The following is an 18,672-nucleotide window of genomic DNA, read 5'->3' on the forward strand; positions in this document are numbered from 1 at the left end:
ATCGTATGAAAGGGTGAGCGCACATAACAGATGGGATGACAGGATGAAGCTCAACAATGTCCCATTCTCCCTCAAGCGACTCGCTGAGACGTGGTACCTGAACCACGGAGCCGACTTGCAGTCTTGGTCAGCTTTCAAGACCGATTTTCTGAAAGTGTTTGGCCGCCCAGCCGTGCGGAAACTTCTCGCCGAACAACTTTTGCGAGAGCGGGCGCAGAACAAAGGCAAAACATTCACGAGTTACATAGAAGACGTTATCGGCCTGTGCAAGCGGGCAGACCCTTCTATTAGCGAGGCTGACAAGATCAAGCATCTCCTTAAGGGGATAGACGACGACGCCTTTCAGATGTTGCTGAGTAAGGATCCACAGACTGTCGGGGACGTCATCAACTGGTGTCAGAGCTTCGACGAGCTCCGCAAGCAGCGGCTTCTCACGCGGCGGTCAGCATCACAGCCGGGAGAGCCTCTTTCGGGATTGGTCGTCGGCAGCGAGGAGTCTTCCCTGATGCCCCGCATTCAAGATTTTATTCGCCAAGAAATCGCGCGTCAACCATCTCTTCTATCGTGTGCACCCGCTACGGTGTCAGCGCCCACATTGTCTTCAACACTTCAGCAAGCGATACGGGAACAAGTCGCCGACGCTCTCCCTTCGGCCTGCCCATCCGGGCCTGTGGCTGCTCCCATATCGTCGCCGCTAACCTACACAGCAGCATTGTTACGACCTCGCCAGCAGGCACCGCTTTGCGCCCCATGATCGCCGCAGCTTCCGTCAGTGTCGCCGCCCCGACCAGCACCTCATGCGCCCAACGTGTGGCGAACGTCTGATAACCGCCCTATCTGCTTCGTGTGTCGTGTCGCCGGCTATGTCGCCCGTTACTGTCACCGCCAAGCCGTCTCATACGATCAGTCGTTTCATTCGCCGTCCTACGTCGTGTATGAGCCGCCACTTCGTCAGCAGTCCCCCTTGCCGCCGTCGAACTCGCCTCCTGCCGCCCGACCGACATTCAACAGCCGCAGGTCGTCCTCGCCGCGTCGCCGATCTATCTCGCCAATGCGTCCCCGCGTTGACAGGAAAACTAGTCGCCGCAGTTCCTGAGGCAAGAGCTGCGTCCACGTTGAAAACCTTAAGTCCTCGATTTTCACCCCATAATGCCATTAATGTTATTGTTGAAGGACTCGCCGTAATCGCCCTTGTCGATACCGGTGCTACCGTGTCAGTAATCAGCGAAACGGCCTGCCGCAAATTACGCAAAGTGACGACGCCAGAGTCCGACCTCACACTCCGCACCGCCAGCGCACAACACATCCGGCCTGTTGCTGCGTGCACAGCACGGGTCACCATTGAACACATCACTTACCCCATTGAGTTTATCGTGCTCACTTCGTGCTCCCACGACGTCATTCTCGGTTGGGATTTTCTGTCGACCCACCACGCCGTCATCGATTGCGCCCGTACTCAGCTGGAGTTATTTTCAGTTCAAGATGCCTCATCGGACGAACACCCTGCCTCTTTTCGCCTAGTTGTCGCTGAAGACACCGACGTTCCTCCTAGCTCTGCCGTACTTGTACCCGTTCTGTGCGACTCAGTTCCGGACGCCACAGTGCTGCTCAGCCCTTCCGAGCTGTTTTGCCTCCGACAATGCTTCCCGCTGCCGTTCGCAGTTTTAGAAATGCAGCATGGGTTCAGCTCCATGTTTATTTGCAACCCCTATTCCTCTCCAGCTACACTGTTTCGTGGTGAGTGCCCGGGTCGTGTACAAGAGATTGACACCCTCCTTGTTACCGACGTTCCCGATAACTCATCGGACGCTTCACTTGCTCTCCTCGACCCCTCCGCTCCAGCCCCGGATACCTCGGTTTTCCTTCGCTCAATCGACGAGACTCTTCCTGTGCCTGAACGAAACCGACTTCTCGCCATGCTTCAAGAGTTCCTCTCGTCTTTCGACTGCCAGACATCCTCCTTGGGACGCTCATGTACAGTTACTCACCACATCGACACAGGAACTCACCCGCCATTACGACAACGGCCGTATCGTGTGTCAGCCAAAGAACGGGGTGTTATTGACAGTCATGTGGACGACCTGCTTGAACGTGGCGTCATACAGCCTTCGAACAGCCCGTGGGCGTCACCGGTTGTTCTCGTCACAAAGAAGGACGGATCCATTTGCTTCGGTGTTGTATCGCCGACTCAACAAAATAACACGCAAGGATGTGTACCCTCTCCCCAGAATCGACGACGCCCTCGACACTTTGCAAGGAGCCGAGTTCTTTTCTTCCCTTAGGTCCCCATGGCGGATGCTGATCGGGAGAAAACGGCCTTTGTAACACCAAATGGCTTGTACGAGTTTACCGTCATGCCTTTTGGCCTTTGCAACGCGCCTGCAACGTTTGAACGCATGATGGACAATATTTTGCGCTGCCTAAAGTGGAAAACCTGCCTCTGTTACCTTGATGATATTGTCGTCTTTTCTTCCGATTTCGACACGCATATTAGCCACCTCCGACAAGTCTTGAAATGCCTGACTGATGCAGGACTTCAGCTTAACCTCAAGAAGTGCCGCTTTGCTGACCGCCAACTTACAATTTTGGGTCACGTTGTGTCCAAAGATGGCGTCAGTCCTGATCCTGACAAACTTCGTGCGGTAGCCGAGTTTCCTAAGCCCACCACCACCAGGCAGCTCCGAAGCTTTATCGGCCTCTGCTCGTACTTGCGACGATTCGTGAGGAACTTTGCGTCGATAACGGTACCGCTAACGAAGCTTCTGAACGTGAACGGGTCCAACGACATCGCTCATTGGTCTTCAGACTGTGACGAGGCTTTCAAAAAGCTCCGTTCTGTGCTTACGTGTCCACCGATCCTCCGCCATTTCGACCCGTCGGCCCCCACTGAGCTTCATACTGACGCCAGCGGGGTTGGCCTGGGCGCTGTGCTCGCCCAACGGAAATCAGGCTTCGACGAATACGTCGTTGCTTATGCGAGCCGGACACTCACAAGAGCGGAGGAAAACTACTCTGTCACGGAGAAAGAGTGCCTGGCTATTGTGCGGGCCATAAGCAAATTTCGTCCCTACTTGTACGGCAGGCCCTTCGACGTAATCACCGACCACCACGCCCTATGCTGGCTATCTTCTTTGAAGGATCCGTCTGGTCGTCTTGGAAGGTGGGCCCTTCGCTTACAAGAGTACGATATTCGAGTGCTCTTTCGATCTGGCCTCAAACACACCGACGCCGATGCGCTCTCACGCTCTCCTGTGACCGCCGACAGTGCCTTTTTGTCATCCATAGACGGAATTCTGTCCTCTCTGTCACTTGACGACATGCCTCGCGAGCAGCGCAAGGATCCCTGGATCACTTCTCTTTTGGACTGTCTGACAAACCCCGCTTCGCCAAACGCCCCTCGCGCTGTACGGCGACAGGGCACTCACTTCGCTATTCGTGACGAGCTTCTGTACCGGCGAAATTATAACGCAGACGGCCGGAAGTGGCTCCTCGTTATTCTCCGCCATCTCCGTTCAGACATTTGCGCATGTTTTCACGCCGATGCACAGTGTGGTCATGCTGGTGTACTGAAGACATACCGACGTCTCCGCATGCGGTACTATTGGCGTGAAATGTACACTTTTGTCACCAAGTTCGTCCGTTCCTGCGAAAAATGCCAATGCCGCAAGTCCCCACCAAACCAACCGCCGGCTCCGTTTCAGCCCCTGCCGTGTCCAGTACGACCTTTCGACCGCGTAGGAATCGATTTGTATGGGCCGCTCCCCTACACGGCTTCTGGAAACCGCTGGGCCATGGTCGCGGTAGACCACTTAACGAGATACGCTGAAACCGCCGCACTACCAGCCGCTAACGCCCGCGAGGTCGCCTCATTTCTCCTACGCCGGTTCATTCTTCGTCACGGTGCCCCTAGAGAGTTGCTCAGTGACCGAGGCCGTGTGTTTCTATCTGAAGTAATTGAAGCCCTGCTCGCAAAGTGCAACGTTATCCACCGCACCACTACTTCTTACCATCCACAGACCAATGCGCTCACGGAAAGATTTAATCGGACACTGGGCGATATGTTGGCAACTTATGTTTCGGCAGACCACACCGACTGGGACCAAGTTCTTCCGTACGTAACTTATGCGTACAACACCGCCACTCAAGCAACTACGGGGTTTTCGCCTTTCTTTCTTCTCTACGGCCGCGAGCCGTCATGTCCGCTCGACACCATCCTGCCGTACCGACCGGATGCATCTGAATGTACCCCCGTGTCACAGGCATCTCGACACGCCGAAGAGTGTCGCCAGCTCGCCCGGGCCCTGACGTCTGAGGAGCAATCTCGCCAGAAGCAGCGTCACGACGATGGAACACCGCCACCTGAGTTCGCTGCCGGTTCTCTTGTGTGGCTGTGGATACCCTCGACTGTTCCTGGTCTTGCTCAGAAGTTGCTATCCAAATATCATGGTCCTTACCGTGTAATCGAGCGCGCATCCCCAGTGAACTACGTAGTTGAGCCGCTCACGTTGTCTCCGGACCTTGGTTGTCGCGGTCGCGAAACTGTGCACGTTGACCGTCTCAAGGCTTACCACGACCCGATGGTTTTATCTTGTCCTTAGGTCGCCAGGATGGCTTCTTATGTCCGCGGGGGGTAATTGTAGTGCAAAAGATTTGCCCACTTAGAGTATGCTATCAGGCACTGCGAAGGACGCACTATGCCCCCTTTGGGTATGCTGTGATACGGTGGCCATGGGCAATAATGGGTACGTACTGAATGGGGACTGTGAAGACGACGAGGAGGTAGCACCAGCCTCGGAGAGAACGCGCCACGATCTCTGATAGCTCGCTGCAACGTGATCATCGCTCCGGCTAGTCTCAGTGCCTACCTGAACACCGTCACCTTGAACGCTACCATTCCCTGCCAATAAACACCTCTTCAATATATATATATATATATATATATATATATATATATATATATATATATATATATATATATATATATATATATATATATATATATATATATATATATATATATATATATATATATATATATATATATATATATATATATATATATATATATATATATATATATATATATATATATATATATATCAGGGTGTCGAACCGAAAAAAATACTGGTTCGGTTACGGTTCGGGTTCGGGTGAAATAATTTCGTTCCGGTTCAGTTGCGGTTCGACAAAATCACGTACCGAACCGGTTCGCGAACCGGTTCGATGAGTTGAATTATCACTGAAATTAGAAAAAATCACTTCGTAGTTTAAAACGACCGTCAAATCAAAACACAAACAAAAATTCAAAATGCTGCTGTTCCCCAAAGGCAGTGGCGCCATTGCAAAGCAAACTTTAAACAATCAAGATATATTAGAAAAAAAAATTGGCCGGGTATCTGCTTCTTTCGTTGCAAATATCGTCAAAAGACGACAGTCTTTATCGACTTTTGCCAAGTAAATGACTCCCTTCGCTTTCCCGCTCACCTCTAATGTTGTTCCTCTTGCGTCGCGCTCCTCCCAAGGTAAAGACTCCTAAGGTTTGCTTAAATCATTTTAAATTTGCCGCGTTCCACTGCTCCAAACCGGGTGTCTCGATGCCAACGCTGGTTGGTTGGTTGGTTGGTTGGTTGGTTGGTTGGTTGGTTGGAACCAAAAATCAGTGGCGCGTACCCACTCTGGGGGATTGGCCAAGTCAGGTTGGCGAAACTGGTCAAGAATACAAACTAAGGGTAAAATAGAGCTGTAGACTGTGAGGGAAGTGATGTTGGCAATTTTGAGGGAAGACGCGCGTGAATCGAGGCGCCCTACTTCAACGTTTATAGAACCGCTTTTCCCTACTCCACTGCGTTGCAAGCAGAGCGTGGAACCTATCTAGTGGAACCTTTCGTAACTGTTGCCAGTTGATTCCTTAAAATGCCGCAAGAAGCTATAGTGGCGCGGGCGACAGCAGGCGACAGCGAAGTGAATTTTTTTTCTGCAGTTGATGAAGTATTTAATTTCGCCAAAGTCAAGCATGTATGATTTTTCATAAAGGAACACTGCAGACATCACTTCTGTATTAATTTGTTGTCTTATATTTGCGTAATGTCTTGTTCTTCTTCAACAATGTTGACAGGTATGAACATTACACCGGACTTAGATGGGTAGATTTAGCTGTGACTATATAAGACTATTAAAGACGATAGTCTTTCTTGGGCTACTTAAACCCAGAAATTTTGGTCTGTCTGTATGTCTGTCCGTCTGTCTGTCTGTGACTCGATTCAGCCACCCTGCCAAAGTAAAACGATGCCCGCGCAATAGCATTATATAGTCACAGCTAAATCTACCCGTCTAAGTCCGGTGTAATGTTCATACCTGTCAACATTGCTGAAGAAGAACAAGGCATTACGCAAATATAAGACAACACATTAATACAAAAGTGATGTTTGCAGTGTTCCTTTATAAAAAATCATACATGCTTGGCTTTGGCGAAATTAAATACTTCATCAACTCCAGAAAAAAAAATTCACTTCGCCGTCGCCTGCTGTCACCCGCGCCACTACAGCTTCTTGCGGCATTTTAAGAAATCAACCGGCAACAGTTCCGAAAGGTTCCACTAGATAGGTTCCACGTTCTGCTCGCAACGCACGTGGAGTAGGGAAACGCGGTTCTATAAACGTTGAAGTAGGGCGCCTCGATTCACGCGCGTCTTCGCCGTACGGCAGCGTTGGCATCGAGACACCCGGTATGGCGCAGTGGAACGCGGGAAATTTAAAACGATTTAAGCAAACCTTTGGCGTCTTTACCTTGGGAGGAGCACGACGCAAGAGGAACAACATGAGAGGTGAGCGGGAAAGCGAAGGGAGGCATTTACTTGGCAAAAGTCGATAAAGACTATCGTCTTCTGTCGACATTTGCAACGAAAGGAGCAGATACGCGGTCAATTTTTGCGCAGGCATTGTTTTACTTTGGCCGGGTGGATGAATCGAGTCACAGACAGACAGACATACAGACAGACCAAAATTTCTGGGTTTAAGTAGCCCAAGAAAGACTATCGTATTTAAACGATGAAGCGGCGACGATTCACCCCTACTTTCTCGCTCAGACTTTATGTTGTTCTAGCGACTATTCATAAGGCCACCGCCAAGAGATATGGCGGTGGGATATATTTTCTGCCCTTTCCTTTTTTGTTGAAGTCGCAATCGTCACTATGAAACCGCCGATCACCCTAACCTTGAAGCCCTAAATTTAGGCCTGCGTACTGGTTCGTTCAAATGCCAGTGCGTGCTTAATACCAATGACGCACATTTTTTATATTTCTAACAAAACAGAAAAATCCTACCACAGGCACATAAACAGGCACATAAATACTGCTAATGAATTAGATTATTTGGTCACCCTGAATAATTTGTTAGCTGTCACCTTATCGAATTGTTTGCCACACTTTAGTTAAAAGTAAGCTTTAGTTAACGCTTAGTGACTGCATTATTGCTCTGACCACTGCAATTCTTTTTGCGATAGCTATACTGGATGCGCGCATTACAATCTGTAAGTCATCGTACCGCCTGACCCCGGCCATCGTTCCGTGTGCTACATTGCGAATCTTAGAACAGATTACGCTGTTACAAAACGAAAGGGAAATTTGACGCGCGGAGTATGAGATGGAACTTTTTTGGTTAGGCGCTCTTTAATTCGCGCACAGCAGTACTCCCCTCCGTAACGAGTAGCAGTAGAAGTAATGTAGCGAGTTGGGCGGTCAGTACAAGTGCACCTTCGAAAAAAGCAGATCTGAAAGAGACAAAACTGCAGAAAAAGCAGAAAACATGATCGCTGGGCGAATGGGACAGTGTGAGGTACCGGCCTGCCTTTCTGCACGTGTCATCTGCTTTCTTACTGTTTCTGCTTCCAAGACAAGGTCCAGGGTTGCAGTTTCTTGCGAAGGGATTAAGTGCGCGCCTTAACAGTTTTGCCTGACATATCTGTTTTTATCTGTATCTGTAAAAAACGGAACTTGTCCACTGTACTGTCCCCAAAAACTGACCACGGAACTCACTTCCTTCGCATTGATGACACGTTTGGTTGTGAAAGGCAGGGCAAATAAAAGTATAGAGCAATATCCACGTTTTGGAGTTTTTTTTTACATATTCGGTTTTACTTATTTTTTGCTTAATATTTTAAAACAACGTGATTCGCCTTTTCCTTATTGTTGTTTTCCGTGTAAACACATTAAAAAAAACTGCCGCATTTGATGCCCCGTGCTATATCTCTGCTTCGAGGAGCAGCTTATGTTGCAGGTCAGCAGACTTATTTTAACCAGCTGGTGATATTAAACGTGGGTCAAAATCTCGATACACCGACGTTTTTGATTTCCATCTACTTCAGAAAAACGGTAGTGGGGAAGGGAGATCGAGACCACTTGTGGTCAGCAGCAAACGGCTTAGCCACTGAGCAGCTCCTGCGGTCACGCTTGTCAAGTATTAACAATTTGCAGGTGTCGGAACTTTTAAACAAATTATGAAATGCAAAAGGTTTGCGCATATCGGGTGTGTGCTTTTGCTGTTGCGCAGTGGAGCACTCCGGCAGCCTGATTGGTACGATAAAGTCGCAGCTAGGGAAGGGCAAAGTCGTTTTATATCCCCTGCAAGCTGCCGAGAATGAAATTTCGTTTGGTCAGCTTGCACTATGCTCGCGGTTTTAGCAGCAACAGACCATTGCTACATTGTTTCATAGAGCGTGATAGTGTTCAACTGTCTGGCGTGGAATGTGCGCGAGCGTTTACGAAGTTGATGGTACGTGAAAGAAAAAAGACCTGAATTGCTTTGACTGTGCAATATCAAGAACGGAGGGTCGAAACGTTTCGGCACGAACCGGTAACCGTTATGTCTTTTTTCGGTTCAGGTCCGGTTCAGTTCCGGTTTTCGGTTCGGTTCGGTTCCAGTTCGACACTCTGATATATATATATATATATATATATATATATATATATATATATATATATATATATATATATATATATATACTTGTGTTTGTGTGTGTGTGTGTGTGTGTGTGTGTGTGTTAGGGTGACGGAGCAGCACCAATACGCAAAAGCGCAACCGTTGTTTTTTGAGCAGGCTTAACCAGAACCACCCAGACTGATTCAAACAACTGTTACCAGTTTAGTATATAACGGTACGAACCATTCCTTGTGGGTAACGGGGTGGTCAATGTCATTTGTGCGTTTTCTCTATCGTGATCATCGTCATCATCACCAGTCTATTTATGTCCGCTGCCGGTCAAAGGCCTCTCCCATTAATATCCAATGATCCCGGTCCTGTGCTAAATTCAGGGATGTGAGTGCTAGTGTTGCGAAGTAGGCCAGACTGCGGACCGGTGACGATGAAAGGACGTTTATTCCGGGCTACATCTTAACGAAGAAGGCCCCAGGCCTTTTGTCGTTCGGACGAGCGTTCTGTAGACAGCCGTTCTCTGCCGCTGCCCAAAAACGACTGTCCCGTTGCCCTCTCCTCCGGAGGTCCCGAGTCGCTGGCACCGCCGTGGCCCCGCGGTTCCGAGAAGCCGGCCTTCGCTCTCCTCTGAAGCCGCGACCCGCCGTCCCCCCGATTCCGCCGGAGCGCACACGTGTTCCTGTTTTACGGCCGGCCACCCAGCCGACGGTCTAAACACTCTCTTCTGTTCGGCCTTGGGGAGGACTCCCCCCCTCAGAGTCCCGCACGCAACAGACTCCTCCCCCCAATAAAGTCCTTCGCCGAGGCTGCGTTCCCCGATGCAAGGTCGAGTGAAGAATGTTCACGCGTCGCACCAAACACTCTCGGGCCCACACCGCACGCACACACGCTCAAAAACAACACCAGCCAGCAGTGCCCGAGCGACGCCGCTGCCAGACAATACACAGAAGCACTTCCTTGCCTATCCCCTTTTGTGTTCAGCTCTCGCCAAGCAGGGCAGCGTGGACACAAAGTAAAAGTCACTACTGAAAGAAATACTACCTGAAGTAAACAAACACTCATAAAACACTGCCTTTTCTTAGAAGCCTCTACTCAGGCAATCCGCATTCTTGCTTTCGGCACCTTTCCTGTATTTAAATGTGTACTCTTCAAGAATGAAGCTCCATCGCAAGAGCCTACCATTCTTATCAGACATTTGCTTCAGCCACGAAAGAGGACAATGGTCGATTTCTACGGTGAATTTGGTTTCCTGAATATAACAGGCTAGCTTTTGGACGCCCCAGATGATACACAAACACTCCTTCTCGGAGGTGCTGTAGGCTTCCTCACGGGGCGTCAATTTTCGACTGAGGGCGTCAATTCCTCGCCATTTTGGTGTTCCTCAATGGTGTTCCTCACCATTTTGATCAATCTGTGACAGAACGACACCTAGCCCATGGTTGCTCGCGTCGCACTGAACTACAAATTCACGGTCGAAATCCGGTGAAGCCAACACTGGTCTCGAAGCCAAAGCTTGCTTCAGAGATTGAAACGCTGCTTCTTTGGCCGCCGTCGAAGTTACCACCTCAGGTTGTAGCTTACGCAAACTATCAGTTAAGGGACTGGCCACGTCCGAGCAGTTCGGGATGTAGTGCTGATAATAGCCTGTCATTCCCAGGAAAGACCTCACATCCTTCTTTGTCAACGGCTTGGGAAATTCACGGATGGCAGCAACCTTCGTTGCCATAGGCTCACGCTTTCCCCGGCCTATCGTGTGTCCCAGATAAGTGACACACGCCCTTCCTAACTGACATTTTTCCGCCTTCAGAGTTAGGCCCGCAGTTCAAAAGCGTTCCAGTACCTTTCGTATATGCTCCAAATGCGTCGGCCAGTCCTCCGAGAAAACTGCCACGTCATCGAGATAGAGCAGTGCAAATTCACTCAGCCCTTCCAGGACCCGATCCATCAGCCTTGAAAAACAAAACGGCGCATTTTTCAGGCCAAAGCTCATGGTGACGGGCTGCAACATTCCGAACGGCGTGATGAACGCGGCGTACCGGCTAGCTCGTTCCGTTAGAGGCACCTGCCAGTACCCGCGCACCAAGTCAAAGGTGGAGATGAACCTTGCTCCACTAACGAGCTCTACCCTCTCCTCAATATTAGGCAAGGGGTAAACTTTATCTTTGGTGATGGCGTTTAGTCTCCTGTAGTCGACGCAAGGTCGGGGCTCTTTCCCAGGCACTTCGACCAACATCAAAGGAGAGCAATATTCGCTGTAACCTTCCCTTATCACACCGATCTCCAACATCGTGTTGATCTCCGCTTTCCTAATCTCCGACTGCTTGGCAGACACCCTATAGGCTTTTGACCGGAAAGGCGCTTCGGAAGTGAGCTCGATGTCATGCATGATCAAATGGGTTTTCCCTGGTTGTGCCGCAAAACATTCGAGGAATTCCCTAATAACACCTTCTAAATCCCGCACCTGGTTATCGTCTAAGTCACTTTTGTCGACGGCGCCAAGCACAATTTCCTCTACCGACGGATTAACTTTGCTCCCACAACTGGGAACCTCGACCGAAACTTCCGGTAGAGTGTTCAAAGCGATGCTGACGATTTCCGTTCTTTCAAAGAATGGTTTCAGCAAATTCACATGGTAAACTCTCTCTTCACGTCTCCGCCCTGGTAGTCTCACTGAGTAGTTAACGTCAGAGATGCGTCGGATAACTTCCGCTGGCCCATCCCAGTGAACCTCGAGGCGATTCTGCCTATTCGGTCGCAGGATCATCACCTTGTCTCCCTCTGCGAACGACCTGCTTTCGCATTTCCGTCATAATAGCGCTTTGAGACTTTCTGCGCCGCTTCCAAGTTTTCTCTCACCAATGTACGGGTCTGACTCATCCTTTGCAGTAGTTCTACTACATACTCTACCACAGTCCGGTAAACCCTTTGATCCTCCCAAAGCTCGCGAATCAGTCTTAGGGGCCCCGAAGATTTCTCCCGTACACTAACTCGGCAGGGGCGAACCCTGTTCCCTCGTGTGGCACCGTTCGCAAGGCAAACAAAGTGCCCGGAAGGCAACAGTCCCAGTCCGCTTTCCTTTCGTGACACAAAGCCTTCAACACTTTCTTGAGCACAGCGTGCCATCGTTCCACGCTGTTGCTCTGCGGGTGATAAGCTGAGCTGCGATACATCCGGATTCCACATTTTTCGAGGAAAGTGGTGGTTAGCCCACTCGTAAAAGTCGTGCCCTGGTCTCATTGTATTTCCGCAGGAAATCCCAACCGCGAAAATATCCCAAGCAAAGCATCGACCACTTCGACGGAAGTCGCTTCCTTCAACGGTATGGCTTCCGGAAACTTGGTTGCCGGGCGCAGTAGCGTCAGTAGGTACCTATACCCCGACTTAGTCTTTGGAAGTGGCCCCACCACATCAACCACTACTCGGTGCAATGGCTCGGAAATGATAGGAACACCCACCATTGGGGCCTTGCGCCTATCATTCGACTTTTCCACCCTTTGGCAGGTCTCGCAAGTTCGCACGAACTGCTGCACGTCTCGAAAACACCCTGGCCAATAAAATTCCTGTAGTAACCTTTGTTTGGTCTTGTTTATTCCCAAATGGCCTGCCCACGCGTGATCGTGGCACAGAGCGAGCAAACCTTTTCGATACCTATCTGGCACCGCTATTTGATCGTATGTTCTTCCGCGCTTGTCTTCGTACTTGCGATACAGAAGTCCCTGTCTTTCTTGGAATGTGATATTCTTAGATGCCACACCCTCCTCTGAGTTAACTGCCAGAACCTGCAGTGACGGATCACTTTTCTGCTCCGCTATAAAAGCTTCGCGGTCAGTATTCAGCAAGTGTTCGTAAACGGGCGCAGTGGGTGCTAACACTGTTGTCTGAAGCTGCCCCTCGCTTACCCTTTCTGACGGGCCCCCTTCCGGAGCCTGGGATGCCCCTGAGTCACCGTCGTAAGTTTCTGTTATCTCAGGAACAGAAGCATCAGATTCTGGTTGCGCAACCATCTCGGCCAAACTCTCCGACTCGTCTATTTCCACCTCACTTGGCTCACGGCTGTAACATAGCTCATGCGCAAGTTTCCGCGCCTTAGATCGTGTCAGTGCCATTACTCGCGCGTCTGTGAAGCCGCATCCCCTTCCGTTTAGCAACGCCTCGGAGCTGTTCGAGAATAGGTACGGATAGCTTTCCGGCAGCCCCTTTGAAACAGCGGCAATAGTCTCCAGGACCCCGAACGGTCCTTCGATTTTCACCTTTGCTGTAGGTAAACATACCGAATCGTCACTCACTGCCTGTCTTATCCACGCACACCCTGACACGTAGTCTTCCGCTCTCACGTAACTCGGGTGGACCACGTCCGTGGTAGCTGCCGAATCCGTAAGCACCCTACATTTCTGCCCATTTACCATGACTTCCTTAGTGTACCGTTTTAGCAGGTAATGGTTGTTTGGATGGCTGCTCACACACGCAAAAGCCGGCCTCTCATTTCGGCAATTTCGAGCAAAGTGTCCCGGCTGTTTGCAGTTGTAACACATTACAGGTCGCCTGACATCAAAATTTCTCGGCGGGTCTTCGGGCTCTCTGACGACCGTTTTCGGTATCGTGTTCGGTGCACCATTGCTCCCCCTCTGTCCTTTAGCCTCCATGAAGCGGTTCTGTGGCGCCGGAAAGAAATTTTCCTTTCTCAACTGGTCCTGGCGCGCATCATGACTGACTCTACCTTCTTTGATGTTTCGGCTAGCCACGTATTCATCCGCCAGCTGGGCTGCCTTCTTCACGGATACGCCAACCTGCCGGTCCTTAACCCACAAGCGCATGCTTTCCGGCAAGGTCTCGTAAAACCGCTCTAAACACATGAGGTCCGTCAATTTAGAAAAATCCCCATCGGCGTCAGAGCCTTTGACCCATTCTGTGAAGTTATCGCTCAGTCCGCAAGCAAACTCAACGAAGCTTTCGTTTGGCTTCTTTTTGTCTTGCCGAAACCGCCTTCGAAACTCCTCTGCTGAAATCTTGTACTTCGCGAGCAGGCTCGACTTCACCAAATTGTATTCTTCTGCATCGCCAGCACTTAGGCGTGCCACAACCTGCGATGCTTCACCCGGAAGCAACGACAACAACCTCTGTGGCCAGGTATCGCGGCTGAATGATTGCCTCTCACACAATCTTTCAAAATTTACCAGGTAGAGACCGATGTCATCGCCCGTCTTAAATGGCTGAAGCAAATTTGTAATCTTAACTGCGCCTCCTTGGGCGACTTAGGAATCCCCATTTGCCAGCCTAGCTTGCTGAAGCTTTATTTCCTCAAGCTTGATCTGGGCATCTCTGGCATCTTTCTCGTCCTGCCTCTTCCGTTCCTCATCCTGCCTCTTTCGCTCCTCTTCCTTTTCCTTTTGCACTCGGCAAATTTTGGCCCACACATCTGAAATTTCGTCCTCCTCAAAATTGACCTCCTGAATGGCACTGCGAATTTCCGGTTTTCTCATTCTTGCATTCACCTCTAGCCCCAACTCCGCTGCTAGCAGCACCAACTCATCTTTCGTGCACTTTGCTATGTCCATGCTTGGCGAGAGCTTTCTGCCCGAAAGCACAAATTAACTACACACCCGGTGGTAGTCAATTTAGCGCCTGATTTGAACCCTGTTCAAAATCGTCTTGCAAGGCGTAGTCACTCAAGCACTTACCAGCGTGCGGTGCCTGTGTCTCCCGGAGCCACGTTGCGTCAGTCGATCCCGGATCGCCGTTGCCGCACCTTCTCCACACGTCAGGAAGGCCTCGTTGTCTTTCTCCTCGAGTCTTTCGTCCGCTCTTCACTCGCACCTTCTTCGTCGCTCGTGTCTCCCGGAGGCCACGATGATGAATCCGGGCTGATCCCGGATCAGGTGGTTCTTCTGCACGAAGTTCTTTCGTCCGCCTTGGCTTATCCCGCCGCTGCCAACCAGTTTGTTGCGAGGTAGGCCAGACTGCGGACCGGTGACGATGAAAGGACGTTTATTCCGGGCTACATCCTAACGAAGAAGGCCCCAGGCCTTTTGTCGTTCGGACGAGCGTTCTGTAGACAGCCGTTCTCTGCCGCTGCCCAAAGACGACTGTCCTGTTGCCCTCTCCTCCGGAGGTCCCGAGTCGGTGGCACCGCCGTGGCCCCGCGGTTCCGAGAAGCCGGCCTTCGCTCTCCTCTGAAACCGCGACCCGCGTCCCCCCGATTCCGCCGGAGCGCACACGTGTTCCTGTTTTACGGCCGGCCACCCAGCCTACGGACTAAACACTCTCTTCTGTTCGGCCTTGGGGAGGGCTCCCCCCCTCAGAGTCCCGCACGCAACACTAGGTAATATTTTTTCGCAGGTAAGCTACAGTGGGCTTTGCGATGGCCATTATCTAGTGGATATAGGATTCCCATTAACAAATTTTGGCGATGTTATTTAAGGTACGTAGAAGCCGTACCTGAATGCTTTTCTCTGCTGATTTTTGCAGGCCTTGTGTCTGGCGCCATGGTTAAAGCACTGGGTGCGCGCAAGGCAGCTGCCATTGGAGGTGTCATGATGTCTGCTGGCCTCATGATGTCTGTTTTCGCCGATGGAACGCTGTTCCTCATATTTTCTATTGGATTCCTGGCTGGTGAGTGGAAGGGATTGCCAGTGGCCCAAAACGAGCTTGTTGAACATATTCGGCTAGGTGGCCACAGGAGGGAGGGAATATGTCGTCACCACACCGCTGGCGGTGAAAAACGTCTATGCTGGGCTCTCTTCGTCCAAGTTCTGCAGTGACTATCGCTGCCGTGCTGTTCAGGGTAAACCTATCCGCATACAATGTGTCTGTAGCTCAACGTCCCTTTCGAATTCTTCAAGCACACTGCAAGATCGGTCGACAAGCTATTGTGAAGGGTTATTATTTACGGGTTCGTAAAACACCGAGCGCTAAGCTCAGGAGGGGCATAAAAAGTTGTTCGTCTCTTTTGTAGCGCAGCTGTGTACAACTGCATTTCTTCTGCCCCTTCGGACAAAATTCCGAAATAAACTCCGGGGCGTGTGCATGTCTTCGAGTGCGAGGAGTTTTTAGCCAGATGTCTTTGATACCAAAATAGGAATAGCGATGCGCTTCAAAAATAGAAACAGCACCAAGAAACTACTACACCCTGTTTACTTCTGTTTCTTTGTCCACGTCATTTGCTCTTTTTATTCTTTGAAGCCCTAAACCAACTCGCCAAACAAAGCATTTTATTACGCAACGGAAAGGCTGCCGTCCATGCCACACAAAAGATGAAGACGGGCGAAAAAAACACAGCAAAGCGAGCTAACAGGCAGGAAGAGCTATCGCCCAAGGCCTTCAACATTCGCAATAAATAAAGAAACGACCAGAGGCGGAACGCGACAGATATGGCTCAAAGAATCCGAAAAGGTGATCATGTCAGGCGGCTGGAGGCAGAATACTCGAAACGACGCGCGCTAGAGTAGCGTCGGTGGCCTTAAAGTGGACATAAACGCGTTGGCATTCAAAATCTTAAAGTGTCCTCGGACTGGCCTCATGCCATGAGTTAGTTTTGACGACACCACGCAGTGGCCGTAGTCAGCGATTTGACTGAGCATGTGCAGGGCCCAAATAGGCAGTCGCTTACGCATTTAGCGTTGCAGGTACCTAGCTTGCGATGGCCACTGATCCGGCCGAAACGACCAGCATCCAAGAAAGTGTTTGCAGTTCGGAGTGCGCTGACAAGCTCCACTGGTCATTTAAGTTCTCCTCCCTGGGTGACCTCGTCTTTTAAAGCAAAGCTTGTATTGGCTGATTTCCGCCACCGATGGCGTTGGCCTAAAACCACCTCTCTATTCCTCCACTGCCGCAGGGGTCACTCACCCTTCGCAACTGGCGCGCAAAATCCCGCCATAATGGCTTGCGCCATCGCTGTCACGAGGTTAAATTGCGCCACTGTGGATTCCGCTCTATCTCCCTCCTCGCTCGTTTCCATTGCTTCTCGGCGCAGCTCACGCACGAGGGCTATGGCGGCTGCGGATCGCGCCGCATCGCCGCTGCGCTCCTAAAGCCCGTTCTACATGGTGCGTTTTTCCTTGCGAATTCGCAGATGCGGCGCTGCTCGAGCGGCAAAACGACCTTTTTTCGTTGCTGCGGCAAAGTGCCAAATGTTTAGAACGATCGAGCATCCCCGGCGAACGCCGCTGTTGCGGCATGGAGGCAATAGAGGGGCCGGAACTTGCAGCCAATAGGAACACATCTAGGTGACCGTCAGGGCCACGTGTCATGGCATCACCATTTGCACGCTTAGCAACCAGATGGCGTTGCCTGCATACGCGCGGCGTAAGCGCGGGCGCACCAACACAAACGTACGCTTGTGAACAAGACGATGTCGCGCGCCGTTTTCAAAATATGCTTAATCGGTGTCCGGGCATGTCGCCGACATCACAGTAGTTCAGAAGAAGTAGATAAGAACCGAAGTCCCGTCGGAGGTACACCAAAATTATTCTAGTTCCCTATACCAAAATGGGCTAGGCACGCACAACAAGCGAACCCAGGGTTGCTTGCTGTGTTGGTCTTCTCTGCTATGTCTGCGTATATTGAAGAATAATTGGCGACTGCTAAATGAAACCGCTAATAAACTCATATTTGCTGCAAAACAAGCTCAAAAAAATTTCCCCCGAAAGTACAATAAAACCCATTTTTTAACATCACAACAAGCGTTGCTCGCGGCAGACCTAATTCGGTCTGCAAACAATGTGTTTCTGAAGTGCTAAAATCGCGACGTTCGTACGCCATGTAGACGACATTTCAAGGCGTTGCGAACTTCGCAAGGGCGAATGTTCGTTCCACCGAATTTGCAGGCCATAAACGCACCATGTAGAACGGGTTTAACGCGAGTCAGCCAGTTCGCCATCGCCATAAACGCACCATGTAGAACGGGTTTAACGCGAGTCAGCCAGTTCGCCATCGCATGCAGCATGCGCCGCTTGATTTGCTCCACCTTGCGTTCGGATTAAAGTCCCTGCATCAGCATTAGCCAAGTCGAAACAAGTTCCCCCCGAAAGATAGTTAAGGCTCGTGCTGCCATATCTTTAATGCAGACAGGAGACGTTAGGAACAGTGAATGCATCATTATGTGTTGGGCATCATTGTGCAATATAGTAGCTCACCAATTACTCTACTGCTCAATTTTCTCATTTCTAAAGTAGAAAACTGTAATAAGCTTCTCCCAGCAGGTAAACCTTTTCCTTCTATAAAGCCCCACAGAGGTGCGAATTTATTCCTTGAAGGTATACTTCCAACACTAGTGCCAATCAAAGCCTTGGTTATTTTGTGTGTATGTGCCATAAGCAAACTAACATCTACCGTACTTTACGAAGCTGCAATGCTGGCAGAACTGAATATTCTTCGTATTTTTAGTATTTATTTCGCGACCGGAAAATATTCCCCCGAGGGAATATTTACCTGCCACCTTATAAAGAATAAAGCTAAGCGGAATTTGAACAGTCCTTTGTTAAGTCTCTGTATATATTTTCCTGTATAAAATGCGGGTTTGTTTTCTGGATTGTTTTTCTCGATAATATTTCCTGTGTTCCTCGTACTTGATATACCACAAGTGATGGCAATTGTAAATTTAGGGAATTGTAATTTCTTCATAAAGCTAGTCAAACCGTATTACACAAAAATATTTTTATGAAGGCTGCTTATTGCTAATTATCGAGAAATGCGCTCTAAATGGAGCCTAACACAATCACTGGGTTTCATCTTTAAAGGAGTACTGACA

The 18,672-nt window shown here is 50.0% G+C and overlaps 1 protein-coding gene across 1 annotated transcript in view; it reads left to right on the forward strand.

Moving 5' to 3' along the window:
* LOC144165208 (monocarboxylate transporter 9-like) overlaps window positions 1-18,672 on the forward strand; it is a 178,564-nt gene that overhangs the window by 111,535 nt on the left and 48,357 nt on the right. The window contains exon 3 of the mRNA XM_077695327.1: window positions 15,393-15,536. Coding sequence (XP_077551453.1) covers window positions 15,393-15,536 — 144 coding nt within the window. The remainder of the gene's footprint in view (window positions 1-15,392; window positions 15,537-18,672) is intronic.

Source organism: Haemaphysalis longicornis, unplaced genomic scaffold (genome assembly GCF_048455015.1).
Source record: "Haemaphysalis longicornis isolate Haplotype H1 unplaced genomic scaffold, Haemaphysalis longicornis Haplotype H1 scaffold_14, whole genome shotgun sequence".
NCBI lineage: Eukaryota > Metazoa > Arthropoda > Arachnida > Ixodida > Ixodidae > Haemaphysalis > Haemaphysalis longicornis.